The 15,303-nt window shown below is 43.5% G+C and overlaps 1 protein-coding gene across 1 annotated transcript in view; it reads right to left on the bottom strand.

Annotated features, from left to right (window-relative positions):
• Window positions 1–3,233: 3,233 nt before the first annotated feature.
• Window positions 3,234–15,303, bottom strand: part of LOC103376176 (girdin-like) — a gene marked incomplete at its 5' end in the record, with an annotated part of 30,224 nt that continues 18,154 nt past the window's right edge. The window contains 6 exons of the mRNA XM_008306545.1: window positions 3,234–5,068; window positions 7,207–7,660; window positions 7,935–8,215; window positions 11,287–11,340; window positions 11,484–11,720; window positions 14,242–14,319. Coding sequence (XP_008304767.1) covers window positions 5,013–5,068; window positions 7,207–7,660; window positions 7,935–8,215; window positions 11,287–11,340; window positions 11,484–11,720; window positions 14,242–14,319 — 1,160 coding nt within the window. The remainder of the gene's footprint in view (window positions 5,069–7,206; window positions 7,661–7,934; window positions 8,216–11,286; window positions 11,341–11,483; window positions 11,721–14,241; window positions 14,320–15,303) is intronic.

The following is a 15,303-nucleotide window of genomic DNA, read 5'->3' as shown; positions in this document are numbered from 1 at the left end:
AGCAGTTCCAATAGGGTCTTCGCACCCTTTTGGGTGCTCGGACCCTAATAATCACAAGGGTTTCAATAGGGTCCTTGCACGGTTAGTGCTCGGACCCTAATTAAGACAAATGATTTACTTAAGATTCTGATTAACATGAACAAAACCCATCCTGCTTACACAAGAACAGATTAAGTTTTTATTTGCTAGACAATCAATTAATTGTCAGCTATCAAATTAATTGCGAACCATTTTGATCGTTGACAGATCAGTTTGAGTAACTTTTTAAGAAAATAAAAACTCTTAATTTTCCGAATCCTGCGTGTTGAATTGGAATATTTTCTGATTTCTTTATTTCCCTAAACAGAATATCTTTGAGCTGTGAACAAAAGCAGACATTCATCATCTTGGCTTTAGGAAACACTTTTCCCACCATTTTATAGACCAAACAACTAATCGATTAATCTAGAAAATAATCAACAGAATATTTGACAGTGAAAACAACCATTAGCTGGAGCGCTGTTCTTCAAACCAATACCTGCTGTTACTACATTAGTATGTTATGTCATATCTGGTAAGCACAGTACTAACGCTGACCTCTAGGGAGCGCCACACACCAAACTAATCAACCTAAAGCGCTTCCAGTGTAGTGATGTGGAGACAAAATCCACACCTCTCAATAGAGGGATTTTATACTGCAAACACTAATTAGAAGACAAGATTTGTGTAACTTCTTGTTTTAGCTTTAGTTGTTATTTGAAAGTCTATTTTCAGACTACTTCACCTAAATATTTCAGTTTTAGGCAACTTTATATTTTACTCCACTACTTTCCAGAGACAAATATTATCCATTTTCCTTCACTACATTTGTCTGACAGTTTATTTTTCAGGGTTACAACTTTTCTTTTTTGTGTTGTAGGCGTTTTTTTTCTTCTTTTTTGCTTTTTTTTTATTTTTTTTTTTTTTTTTTTAGATAAACCTGAAGATTGAATGCTCCTTTGTGTGTTACAAACATTCTTAATATTATATTTTAAGTGGTAGAAAAACTTTTAAATGTATAACAACTACAACGATGATGATGATGAAAACAGACTTATTATTATGATACATATATTACTCTTATAGAATGTGATGCATTGCTGTGAATTAAACTACCAAAGAGTAAAGTGGTTCAATCTTCAACACTATCAGCAGCAATATATATATATGTGATCATGAAACACTAACAGAACATTTTGTCTGTAGAATAAGTACTTCATATACTTACATTTTGCTCAGAATATATACATACTTTTACTTTGGTGAGGTTACTTCACCTAGAGTATTTTCACAGTGTGTTATTACTGTTTTCTATTAAGGATCTAATTAATTCTTCCATCACTGGTATTTTTTACACAACTCAAGAACTGTGGATTTTGTTTCCCATCTCTTCTACTTTTAACCACCAGTATGAACATGTAGGACGACAACTAGCAAGTACAGCCTGGAAGAGCTGGCTTGTAACTTGTGTTTTCATATATATCTCCTTCAGGTTTGTGCTCCTCTGTGTGGGTATAAAGTCATGTGTTTTCATACCTCTGATTCACGGCGGTGTCATTCCTCCTCCATCACTCAGGCAGGATGAGGTGTGTTTCCCTGAAGTGACTCACTAAGGAACACTAACACATGTTCTCACTTATTCTCATAAAAGGTGAAGCTGCCCCAGTTTAGCAGCTACAAAAAAACCTAAAGCAAACTGATGTAGCCTCACTAGCTCCACTCTTTTTTTTCCACTGCACGGTGTTTGCATAACTTATTGCCACCTTTTGTTTGATGGGGGAAAAAAAGCTTACCTAAAAATTAACCTGCAAACATGTAATATCACCACATTTTTATACGTCAAACTCTGGCCACAGGTTTTGGAGGAGTACAAGCTAATTACATGTAGAGCCGAAAAAATGAGTTACAGGTCGGTTGAGTTGGTTATATTGAACATGACAAAAAATAAATAAAACAATATTTAGTATATAGAGAAATATACACAATTACGTAAATAAAACGAATAATGATTTAGGCTAGCTTGAGGCTACATTAGCCGCTATTAGCATACCTAGTTCAAGTCTCCGGGGTAACCGTTGGCGGCCGTAGTGCATTCTGGGTAATGTAGGCGCCAGGTAAGCGGGAAAAAATAAAAATTAAAAAACGATATAATTTGTTTTGCAGCATTTTTTAAGACCCCACTTTACCATAGAAAATAAAATAAAAATAATTAAAATCTAAATCATCACTATTGGAATGTGATGCTACCCTGGTTGTTTACTCCACCCCATGTTCATACATCATGAGGTGGACCACAACATTGAAAACGGCTCTAAATGATGAGCTGTGTCTTATTTAATTTACCCTCAATGATCTGAATAGAGACTGCAAAATATTAGCAACACCTCAGTACAGAACAGTAACAGTGGTGGAACCATTCAGATCATTTCTTAAAGCGGCACATTGTAGAAGTACTCACACTACAAGTCAAAGTCTTGCATTTTAGGTGTGCAAACTCAGAGCATTAGGGTTAGTTTACCTACCATGTATTCCAAATTCCTCAATCAGGCTGATATTGTTACAACTGGCAAAATATTACTGATGCACAATTATGCACACCGCATTTTACTGTTGTAACTGGCCGATGTGGAAGTGATTCTAGCCAGTGGATGGTTTAATTTATTGTATAACCTACTCATAGTTTGCAGATTCGACAAAACATAACTACAACACGACTTGCCTCTGAAATGCAGTGGAGTGGAGATAACTGAACTAAAATACCCAAGCAAAGTACCCCAACAAACTGCAGTGTTTGAGTAAATATACGTACTTTTCATCACCACAAAGTACAATTCAGAAACAAACTGCAGCTTCCAAGATGATCATAAACTTGATCTAAAACAGTCTGATCACAAACAGAGCATTATAACCTAATGGAAGTATGATTCATTCATTGCAGCATTAGACTGCAATAGTTATATAACTAGATGTACCCAATAGACTCGGAGCTCAGCATAATTCAACACTATAACGGCTTTAAAATTATGTCTGTGACAGTATCAACAAAAACTGACCAAGGTAGGATTATTTTATAGTCCAGGAACCAAAATAATTTGAATCAGAGTATTAGATTTAGTGCAATACTGAAAAGGAAAAAAGAACATTTACCCACACACAGGCCAATGGTCCAAAATATAACATCTAATGTACAAAAGAAATAAAAAAAGAGCCCACAGTAGTCTTGATGAATTTTAATTACATCAAATGGATTCATGTAAAAGTGGAAAAGGAGGAAAACACTGGGTCTCATCACCACCATCATGTTCAACACAACAACAGATATCTGCACATGTTCTGTATTTAAACCGGGCAGGTCACAGGTCACCTATACTCCAAGTCAGATTTACAAACAGGAAAGTGGATGCGCGGTGCTGTATGTGTGCGTTTACCGTTAGATTTTCTTTACCAGAGCGGGATGGGAGGTGACACATGAGATGAATCAGAGCCATTTGGTCAGTGATGAAATACGATTTTAAGCGAGGATGAGCGGCGTGAAGGGTTTGTTTCGGGGTGTCTTTCATGGCTGCCACCTGTCCTATAGGTGACCTGGAACGCTCCCATGATCAGTCTCTCTCTCTCAGATCACACAACCTTCACTCGGGATCGGCAGGCGACGGGCGCCGATCGCCGAGCTGTCATGGCTTCAAAGTCCATTTGGCATCCTGGCGGGTCAAACTCCCACCGAGCACTGTCCTCCTCTTTGATTGGATAAAGGAAGTGGGATGATTGGCTGTTTGATTGCTCCATGCAGATTGTGATTCTTCAGCAGCTGGAAATGTTTTTGTGCTGACATGCTTTATGTTGTGCGTTCTGCCCGTATCCAAAGATTTTTTTAACGATCATGGCGTTGGGCAGAATAAGGTCCATCCGATTTTGAAGTTGCGCAGAAGATCCAAAGTGGAGTCATGGTTTAAAATCGCCCTTTTGGCTGTTGTGTGAACATTGGCACTTTTATCTTAGTCTGCAGAGACTAGTGCACGTCTAAAGGACACACGGCAGTGCGAGCTGCCACAGCAGTCTTTATGGAAAAAAAACAAAACAAAACTGTCACTGCAACATTTTCTAGTATTTTTATGTTGTTTCCTTGATTCAAGGAAGAAAAACAAAACAGAGAAGGAAGCCACTTTTCTCTACTCAAGTGTCCTGGGTTTTAAAAAAACAACAAAAAAAAAAAGGGAAGAAACTGGGATATACAATCTTTTCTCACTGTAGACGGTCTCAGCAGATTAACTCTACTAGGCTTCAGACACACAGCTCCAAGGCCACCTTTCTCTCTGAGTCCCAAGCAAGCAAGAGGAGCGGAAAGAATAAAAATAAAGAAAACAGAACAAAATTAAAGTAAAAAAAAAAGAGAGAGAAAGAAGAAGGTTAAAAGTCAGAAGTTGTATCAGTGAAGAAGACAGTGATTTAACACGGGGGGATAGACGGGAAGCAGCCAGACTGGATCTACATGCAAAGGGGGAAGGATTTCAGCGCTACACCAAAGCCATGCAGCAATGATAGAAGCATCCTGAAAACAGCAACTTGTTCAGCAGTACGACACACTCAGCGACAGCGTATGAAGGAGGGACACAGTGACTCCTCTTGTTTGAGGGGATTTGGGGACACAAAAAAAAAAAAAAAAAAAAAAGGCAAGCAAAGCGTTCATCCACTCAGAGCAACACGATAAAGCGGCCCATATGCCATGCAGACCATCAGGCCCACTTGGCAGCGCAGGGACAGTGAGGGGACGGACAGGACAGTGAGGGAGGGTGGAGGGGAGCTTTCGGGCTTAGAGAAGCAGGGGAGGCAAGAAGTGCACAGCAGGATGGACGACATCTGTTACACCATGTTTTAGGTTCCCATGGAGACAGGACCGACCGCCCCCCCACCCCACCATCCCATCATCCTCCCGCTCACTCACCACGCGCTCACTGCATGGTAGCAGACAGACGAGGGTGGGGGGGGGGCAGGGCTCAGCAGCTTGGCTGAGGCTCCCCGCTCCTGCTTTTAGACTTTCTGCCCTCCACATCTGTAGGACAAAGGCAACGTTCATGTTACATCTGCAGAGTGACAACAGCATCTTCATTTACCTGCGCATACTGTGGGGTTGAGATAAATACAAACAAAGCAACTTCGAAACAGCAGCTAGAGGAGTACAAAGGCAGAAATAAATAAGGTTCTAGATGCTGCAGGTCTACTAGTATTGGCACAGGAAGTAGTGCTCGTCTTTGATTATAACTTAATGATTACAGTCTGTACAAGATCTTGTCAGTCTACAGCAAATCCTATCCATTCTCAGGTTGTGGTGCGTCGGGGTGAGTAAATAAAACTAAATACCAGAAGAGATGATGTTAGCTTCATTCACAAAACGATCTGCAACTAATGTCAACTTACAATATCGACTCCTTCTTAAAATAACTACCAAAAACTGCCTAATAGGCTAAAGAATTAACTGGTTTCAGAACAAAACTGCAATTTTGAAGCAATGCAATTAGCAAATTGCAAAAGCTGCAATTTCAGATAAACATTATGCAGCACATCTGACCTAAAGTTTAAACTGTTAGTGGGTAGTTTGACTAATTCACGTCCTTGGTGACAGTCACACTTTTGATCACATCTTACTTTAAAAATCCTCCTTATATACGTTAAAATCTAGTGAAAATGTATCTTAAGCGTGACTTTTAAAAATCAGATCGCAAACAAAATCACAAAATCAATCTGAAAAAGTTTTTTCCCCCACACTGTTCAACACCAGTGTCTAATACTAAAAAACAAAAAAACAATCACCCTGTTCACTCTGTATTCTGCCACCTTCACTCTCAACTTCCGCGTATCCAACTACAACCGCCTGTCGGATCGTTTTGGGAATGAAGCTTCATCATTTTGTCACCAGCCACCAGAGGTCAGTTCAGATCCACCAGATCAATACCCATCAAAGCAAAAACGCTCCGGTTAATATATAAAAAGAAAATACAGAAAAAAGGTATCAAATGTACAAAAAGAAACCAAACCAACAGTACACACCATCAATAGGAACAAAAAGAAGATTCCCATTTTGATCACAGCAATCAAAATGTGCGTTTCAGGTCGGACTGAGACAGAACAAAGCCATGCAACTCAGAGACAGTGAAAAAAAAAAAAAAGGAGTCTCCCATACATCAAAACAGCAAAATAATCAAAAAGTGGAAAGTGAATCTATTATCTGACACACTGGAAGACTTTAATGTGAGGGAATTGTTGCTTTAAAGCCCCACAATGCTTTGCTCTCCATCACAGACAGCTATTTTTGACATTAAGAGGTTCTGCTGCTTTTGATGGATCCAGGTGATGCGTTTGCTTTTAGGAAATTCAATTCTGCACTCAGGTAATATTAAAACAGAAGCACTATTGCGTGTGATGCATGAACCCGCTACAGCAGATAATAGTTTAGTGTTAGCCAATGAAACAGACTTGATGAGGAAACAATAATACGGCAAAAGCTTCTGGACGGAAGAACATTCATCAAAGTCCCACCTCACAGAACAGAACAGAAAATAAAATCACCAGTCAGCACCATGGCAAACAGAAAAGAACAACACCACACTGAGATAGATAGAGCTCTGATAAATACATGCAGAGGAGGAGGATTCATTCCTTATCCGTCCTTTCGTTCTCCCCTCTTTTAGTCAAGTTGAGTATCGAGATCAGCAAACCTCCCTGTCATTCACACGCAGCCGTACTCGTACCACAGAGACTGGTTGTCCTCTGGGCTCATTGACGGGTCCGAATTATTCACACGACTGGCGTCAACACCCTCGTTATACTCTTTCAGGCTGTCTGAGCTGGATCTCATCTGGCCATTTGACTGGCTGTGAGGGTTTTGGGTGGAAATGTGGTTGGGGACGGGAGGAGGGTGGGTCTTATTAGTGACAGGAGGCCCACTGATGTTGCTGACTAGGGTGGGGTTAAGAGACAGGAAGGGGAGGTTTTTGCCTGCCGACTCACTAAAGATGGAGTCCATGAACACAGACTCTACTGTGAAGGAAGGGCCGAGGAAAGACTCGAGGGTGGAGAGGTCGGGGTCCTCCAAGCTATGGCAAGGTAAGCTGTGTGACTTGGGCAGAGGGGTGGTGGTGGTGGTGGTGGTAAAGGGTCCCTTTAGGTTGGTGCTGATGGGGTGGTACTCACTGGGTGTCGGCTGGGAGCGAACCCCAGCCTTGGTGGAAGCGACGGGAGGAGAAGCGTCGACGGACACGGGTTGCCGGTTGTCCTTGGACAGCATGTCGTGGATGCTGGTGCGTCTCGTGGTGCCCTCGGCGGTGGAGATGACGCTGCTGGCCCGGGGCAGCGTGGAGGAGGCCGAGTCCAGCCGCTCAGAGACGGACGTCGCTTTGCCCTGCGAGGACAGGCTGGAGCGGATCGGGGCGGAGCCTTTCACGCGGGTGCTTTCGGCCTTTCGGAGGGTTGGGCGCCCTGGTTGACCTGAGGATCTCGGTGGCCGGTCACTGCTGACTGGTGCTGCTCTCCCACTGGATGAGCGCAATATGCCTCGACCCTTGGTGGAAGTGCGTTCCTTCGGCACATGGTCAGAGGAGGTGGAGAGGCGAGGAGAGTCTACAGTGAGGTTCTCCTGACTGCCAGACTGCAGAACAAAGAAACAGGACAGTTAAACTATCAAACAATACTTTTATACCAGAAATGTTGCTGGATTGATGTTTAATACCTCATTGAGCTTCGAAAAATCATAATAAGCAGAATAGTTAGTCAGTTAGTTCCAGCTTGAAATGTATCCTAAACTGACTGATCAAAGGGATTCAACTGAATTCAGTCTTCACCTGCAGGTTTTTAATCTATAGTAGCGACATCGCAACAGCTGCATACATGAACATCATTTACAACCGAGTCAGAGGCCTTACCTCTGCAGGGTCAATACCCTCATCCAAGAACTGCTGAAGGGAAAGCACCTCGCTGCCTGGGGATCCTGTCTTCCTGATCTGGGTCTGTCCGGGGCTGCCGGCGGCGCTGGACGGGTCGAGGGACCTGCGCAGCTGCAGGGGGCTCTGGTGGGAGGACCGGGAGGAGGTGGGCTGCTGGACGGGGCTGCTTCCGCTGCTCGACCACACCTCCTGGTCCAGACTCAGGCTGAACTCGCCGCTGCTCTCGCTGTGCGGCCTGCTGAGGCTGCCGTTCAACGTGCCTGTTAGAGGACAGGCAGTGATTAAGTGCTGAGAAAAAGTAGTCTAAGACCTTAATTGATTTATTGATGGTTATCATTCGCTGCTAGAAACTGCATTAGCATTGATCAAATCTCACCACATTGTCAGACAACGTGCAGTAAATCAGGTCATTTAAAAGGTGCTGAGTTGTCAAATACTGGACGAGGTGCGATTAAAAAGTCTGTAGCGCAAGAACAGACGCACAGCAGGAACGAGCAGAAACGCTTTATTTTCCACAGTAAGCTGCACGATGAACATCAGGACCTGTGTTACACACATTTTGGGACCACTTGCAGGTTCATATTTCCAATTTTAAGATGGACCTTCAGAAGTAGCACCGACACATCTCTGTCAACGGGATCGTCATTGTTGATGAGAGTTGTGCCAACCGTTACGAACCAAACAGCAGTCTCTGCAGCGGAAGAGTCACCAAGAGCAAAGTCAGATAAGGATCAAATCAGGTGTTTCTTTGTTCTTGGAGACTGCTGGTGCTTCCACTGCAAAGGTGTATCAGGCAGGGAGCACACCAAGAGCAGGCTCCATGATTTCTTCTACATTCACAAAGTCGTGCGTTTAGATTTCTTCCCTCAGGATCAGACTGTCGAAGCAGAGTTCTACTGTAACGTTCAGCACAACCGACCTGCGCTGTGGCACGGTGGCAACTGCCTGTTCTATCATGAAAACGCGGATTTTTTGACACACAAACACAATTGTCACCTCCCGCCCACTCTACCTGCCAAATTTGTGCCCCTGCAACTTTTTCCCTCTTTTGCAAAATGAAAGTCAAGTTGAAAGGTCTTTGTTTGGAAACAGCGGAGGAGGATGACGCGCTTCCAGAATCGTAGCTCCAGCAGATGTTACAAACGTGGAGCAGGAGCCCCGGGAGCAGTGTATCGCTGCACAACGTGACTACCTCTAAGGGGACGGCAGCAGCAACTTTTTGATCGGACCTCGTTTGCCTTTGCAGCATGAGATCTAAGCTTATTTCTGAAATGGGTAATAGATCTGTGCTTATTCATTAATCTGCTCAGCTACACTGTCCATCCATGACTGTTTACTTGGAAATGACAAAGAAGCAAAATGTGATAAAAGTCCAGTTACCAGTGAGTTGTAAATAAATCAAAACCTATTATACATTCTTCTTTTTAATACTACGGTCTACAAAAGGTGCCACTTGCTGATTAAATAACATTGATTCTGAACATGAAGCTTTGCTTTCCTTGGAGGAGAGAAAAAAAGCCCTTCATCTTTAAATCAGGACAAACTAACTTCATCAAATTTTCACAGGAGATCACATCAAAGCAGGTCTGAGCTAAGGCAGGAAAGAAAAAGATAAAGGCAGCAGAGGAGTCTAGAGTAGTTAGCGGACAGACACAGAGGTGAAGGAAGAGGGTTACAGGAAGGAGGAGCATACCTTTGCCCTCCAGAGGAGAAGTGAGGTGGGAGTTATTGTTACTATTGCTACTGGTGGTCCTGTTGCTATGGAGACTGGTGGGTCTGGAGGCTGGGTAAGGGACAAGAGGGAAGACGCACAACACGTACACACAGTTAGGATTCGCATACATGTACCCGCAACCGGCATGCACCGACACAAGGAGTTAGCTGCACGCTAGCAGAACGTCTCCCGCTGGGGCAGCAGATGGCACATGCCAGGCAGAGGGACAGGAAGGGTGGCTCAGTGCCAGGCTGCAGCCACAATATGTCCAGTCTAAAAACAAAGAAACTACCGACAGAGAGGCCAGGAGCACCTAAACACAAGGACCGAGCCACTTTAAGGAAAAGGGGGGGAACTGATGGAGACGATAGCGAGAACAGAGGACGACAGAGTGGGTTAGCAGTGACGGAAGAAATGTGAAGCCTGGAGTGAAACAGAGAAGCACAAAGAAAGGAGAGGAGTGACGGCAGGGTGACCTTGCTCTTTTCTGCATTCACAGGCACAGCTTCAACTGGAAACCAGTGACCGTGAAATCATCCCCAACTGGTTTTCAGGACATGCGTGGTAACCAAATTAGAATTTTAAATGAATCTGTCCACTACCGATCAGTATCAGTTAGAATGTCGAGGAAACCAGCTCGTTATTTGTGACCCACAGTGATCCTCAGTGCCGCTGAGTAATTGTCACTTACTACAGATGTTACAGGGCACTCTGCACATAACGCTCGGCTCAACAGGGGAAGGACACAAAGCCAGAGCGCTGCTACACGCCTGCAGGCCTGATAAGACACACACACACACACAGACACACATAATGCAACACACCCAGATGGAGAAGGGACATTACACGACTCACTACTGCTGCTCACACTGACAAACAAGCAAAGTTTAATACTTTTTAAAACACAGAACATAAAAGCTGCTTTTAAAAAATAATCAATAGATATCTCAAACTAGCATTAATGACGGTACAAATAACAGCTCTAGTAGATGGCTGGTACATTATGAGTAATGTGTGTGAGTCAGACTGGATGTGCACTTCATCCAGCCATTACTGGAACAACAATATATTTCATTTTATGAGTGAATTCTGGGAACTCATCAACAAGGTAGAATCAACACCAGCTACACCAGCATCCTGCAGAACCAGTTTAATGACCCTTTGCAATGCATTTTCGTAAATTAAAAATCACATGTACAACATCTAAAGCTAACAGCAATAAGGTGTAGCTTAAGTGATGGAATGTGTGTCAGTAGTTTGGTGGCTGTTTAACAACTGGGTCATCGACATTAGAGCAGAAGTGAGGAGTCGTCGCCTGGCTGCAGATTAACCGCCCTGGATAACGTCCTAACGCCTGAATTAGAGTCAATCCTACTTTCAGTGGAGGCTGATCTCTGTCTCTGTGTTGTGCTCTCCACTAAAATTGCTTCCCCAACAGTAGATTAAGTTTAATCGAAGTGCAGGAGGGCAGCCTTAAGATTAGCAGGGGACCTGACCTCCTTTTCGGGTCTGTTCTCATTTGCAGGGCTTTCAGATTCCCGGCTGGTGCTGAGAGGCTGCTGCAGCTACCTACAGCTTTTCTTTGCATTTGACTCAAGTTTTATGCTTGAACCTTACCGTGACTCTTGGGGTCATCTGAGGAGCCGGCAACGTCCTCACAGGAGACATTGTCTGGTGAGATACAGAAGAGAGTGATGCTGCAGCAACTTCACCACATGGTACTCAAATTAATCTAGTCTGCAAAGTATAAGAACTGGAAATATGATCAGAAAACACCAACATAAGTAGCTGTATAATAAAACCAGCATCCCAACCTTTGACCTGCAGCCGGAGTTTGGCCCTGCTGTGCCCGGCACTGGGCAGAGTGAGGGCGGCACAGTCGATGGCGTTGGTGGAAAAGGCGAGCTCCTTCATGCGCTGCCCGCTGCGTCGGCTGCTGCCCGTCATGCCGGCGTCTCCGGCTTCGGCTCCGTCTAGATTCTCGGTGCTGCCGGCCCACTGAGCCCCGGGACCGCCGGCCACCGCCATGCTCTGCAGCAGGTCATTCATGGCTGAACAGGCGGATGGAGGGACGGAAATGAGGACAAGAACCGAGATTAGACATTTTGTTATGTCTTATTTCACCTCGAGCTGTGGCTCAGAAGTTGGAGCTCACTGCTTTTAAGGAAATGCATGTTTTTGCCAAAGACATTTCGTATCTGTTTAGTCATTACGGGGTCACAAAATAGCTGAGAGGAACTAGCTGCTAATATATCCGTGGAGAACTACTTTACTTCTTGTTCACGAGGCTGTAATACAGCAGCCTCATGAGGACCAAAGCTCAACTCCCACACTAAGCACAGGAACACGGCAGAAAATAGCCCTGTTTGGTGAGATCTTGATCAAAGTTACAGCTAGATGTAATTTCAGGCTTCGTCCACATGTAAAAAAAGCATTTTTTATTCTCAAAAGAATATGTTTGTCCACATGAAAACACAATTAAAGCACTATAAAGAAAATGCTGGATCAACAAGCATTGATATAACCCTACAGCCATGGTGGCCTGTGATAGACTTCCAACAACGGTGCATCGAGGAATCATGTTTACTGAGTTTCACAATATAGTAGAAAAGAAACTCTACATGTAAACTCTACATATATGTGTAAACATGTAAAAAGTTCTTTTAGCAGGTTGCCAGCACTATTTTGGCCACATCTGCTATTGCACAAAGTTTTTTTCTTTTAACCGGCCACCCTTGCAACCCTTGATTTTGTTGGAACCGGGTTTTTTTTTGCTTTTTCCGGCAAATTGCGGTTGATTTTGTTGTTCTTCGGTTCAGGTCGAATTCCTTTTTGGGGGTTAAAGCGGGGGGGTTGGGGTTTGTTTCCCGGGTTTTTCTTTTCCAACCGGTTTACCTTTTCAACACTACTGTGTCTTCATCAGAATCTAAGTGTACCTTTATCTCTGTAACTTTAAGAGAGGTCTATTTTGCTGTGTTCTTTGCATGGTGACTGGTACGTAATTGGCTGAAATTGGAATTGGGTTGGATAAAGATGCAAACAACATCTAACAAACATTTGCCAGAGGTGATGAACCAGAGGAAATATGACAAATCCAGCAATTCCTCATGTCAAGGATGAAAAAAATAAACTTTTGCAAGGCCAAACAAACAAAAGCACAGCTATAAATATCCAATAGATTTGACATCCCATTCAACCAATTATCCAATGAGAACCACACACTGGGTTTAAGTTGAATATATGCGTTTGCCTCACATCTTTGTTGACTTTCCCTCTGACACAGTGGTGTTGAAATGTTGTTCTGTTTGCACAACAGAAGGCTGTGAATGAAGCAGCCCCCCTTTATGTGTTCTGGAGAGTTTGAGAATGTCTTCGTAGGGATTTTCAGTGACTTAAAACTGTGTTTGCATGTGGACAAAAAGCCAAAATGCATAGAAAAAAGCTGAAAATGACCCGTGGACATGGCCTCACTAACAAATCCATCCTGTAGCACACAACTAATTCAGTCCTTCTGGATCTCAAGGCACATGCAGGCATTCAGTATTATAAATAAAACACATTAAAGTGCATAAAGATGACAGCTGGTCATCCTGGCCCGTCTCAGCCAGACACTTTTGGACGTCGCCGGCTGTCTTTATGCACTTTGAGTCGTGTGCGGCGGTCGAGAAGCATGACGGCATGCAGAGCTGCTCTGAGCAGCAGCAGCAGCAGCGATAACTCCATGTCAGCAGAATAAGATCTGAAATGCAGCACTCCGACAGCGGAAGAGAGAGAGAGAGACAGAGTCAGAGAGAGAGAATAAAGGCTCCATTTCAAGTCCTCCATGGTGAGTGCGAGCGTCGATCAGGCGGTTGATGATTTTTTATGACATGCTGCAATCAGAGACGGGTGCAAACACAATACAGGCGCATGAAAGGCGAACCAGCAGCCTCACACCTGAACTCACACACAAACACACGCGCACCGAGCCTTTCATTCACAAACAAAATGAAACCACAGAGCACGCGACAAGGCTGCCCGATAAGTCGCCCATTTGGATAGCGATTCATGTTGTGACCGAATGGAAAGATAAGCTTTGGTCTGGAGATGGAAATCAAACGGCATCACACTACAAGAGACACAGCTGCTGCAGAAACAGGAAAACCCTACTTTCACAGCATTTTGATCATTTTTTTAGACAAAGTCAGTGAAGTTTGTGATGCTCATTCATCTGGGAATAGTGAGGCTATATTAAAATAAAGTGACACTACACTGGTGAGCGCTAACAGAGGCTTAGAAAGACTCTACAGGAGAGAGTGGAGGCGGCAGGATGTGATGGAGCTGTGGGGATGACTGGGGAAAAATTACAAGGACAAGTCACTGATGTCACCAGATGCAGAATTTGAAACTAGATTCTTGTGTCATCAAACTGAGTCTTAAATATCAAATGGAGCTGCTGTAGCTGAACCGCCCTGACATCAGTGACTGCTCCTTCTTTGTTTCTCCCAGCGTGACAGCGAGAGGGAGAAGGAGGCAGACGAGGAGGAGGAGGAGGAGGAGGAAGGCTAGCGTGGCGGCTAACGGAGGTCTTACACATGGAGCGCCGGTAGATGGCCTTGGCCTTGTCTTTGTCCTTGGATCTGTTCCTCATGAAAGGCAACCTTTTTATAGCTGTCAGAGCGCAGCCAGAGACAGACGGACGGACGGACAGACAGACAGACAGGAGAGAGAGAGAGAGAGAGAGCGACAGAAACGAACCCGAGGGACGTGGAGGAAGAGAAAACAAAGGAAAAAAAAAAAAAGGAGGGCAGAACAGAGGGATGTGGTTAACGTTGTCACAAACGAGGGAAGAGATGCAGAGAGAGAGAGAGAGAGAGCTGGACAAAAGACAACAAATGCAATAGACACTAGAATATAAACAGGTGGATCATATTACTGTAAGGATCCAATCTGAGCAAATACACTCCCTTCTTGCTCAAAAAAACACTACAAAGTTAATGGAGCTGAAAAATGTGCACAGATATCTCTTTAATTTGCCCATTTGTATTCAGCACCACTGGTTTCTGTTAATATACGATCATTTTTTTAAATGAAACACTTGACCACTGACTTTTTAAAACCCGAATAATACTTTTTGAGGGCAGACTTTTCTGTACAAAAACACATTATTTCAACAAATACAAAAACAGAAACCCATTATACAAACACACACACACACTCGTTCTATCAGCACACAGTCACTCTCATGGTAATGGTCCTGAACACTACATTAAAAACTGGTTTCAAAGCATTACACACTGTACACAACAACAACAACAACAACACGACTGTCGACACGTTACCACACTGAGATGAGACACGGAGGAGTATTAAAGGGTGCAATCAGGAGAGTGAAAAGGGGAAGTTCAACAGCATCACGGATGATTACAGTCTTTCCATCACAAACATTTTCAAGAAACACAAAGAAGAAGAAGAAGAAGCTGCAAAGTGCTTTGCTGCATACTTGACTGTGTAATGTCTTTGGTACAGCTGTTGTTCTTGGTAGTTTATAGTCTTTTATAGTGTTGAATGGAATATAAAACAATTTTATACTGTATGTCTGAGTGCTAAATAAAAAATATAGTGATATCTTAAACTGAATAGCATCTGGATTTC

Source organism: Stegastes partitus, unplaced genomic scaffold (assembly GCF_000690725.1).
Source record: "Stegastes partitus isolate 25-593 unplaced genomic scaffold, Stegastes_partitus-1.0.2 Scaffold3695, whole genome shotgun sequence".
NCBI classification, from domain to species: Eukaryota; Metazoa; Chordata; class Actinopteri; family Pomacentridae; genus Stegastes; species Stegastes partitus.
This window is presented reverse-complemented; position numbering and strand designations above follow the sequence as displayed.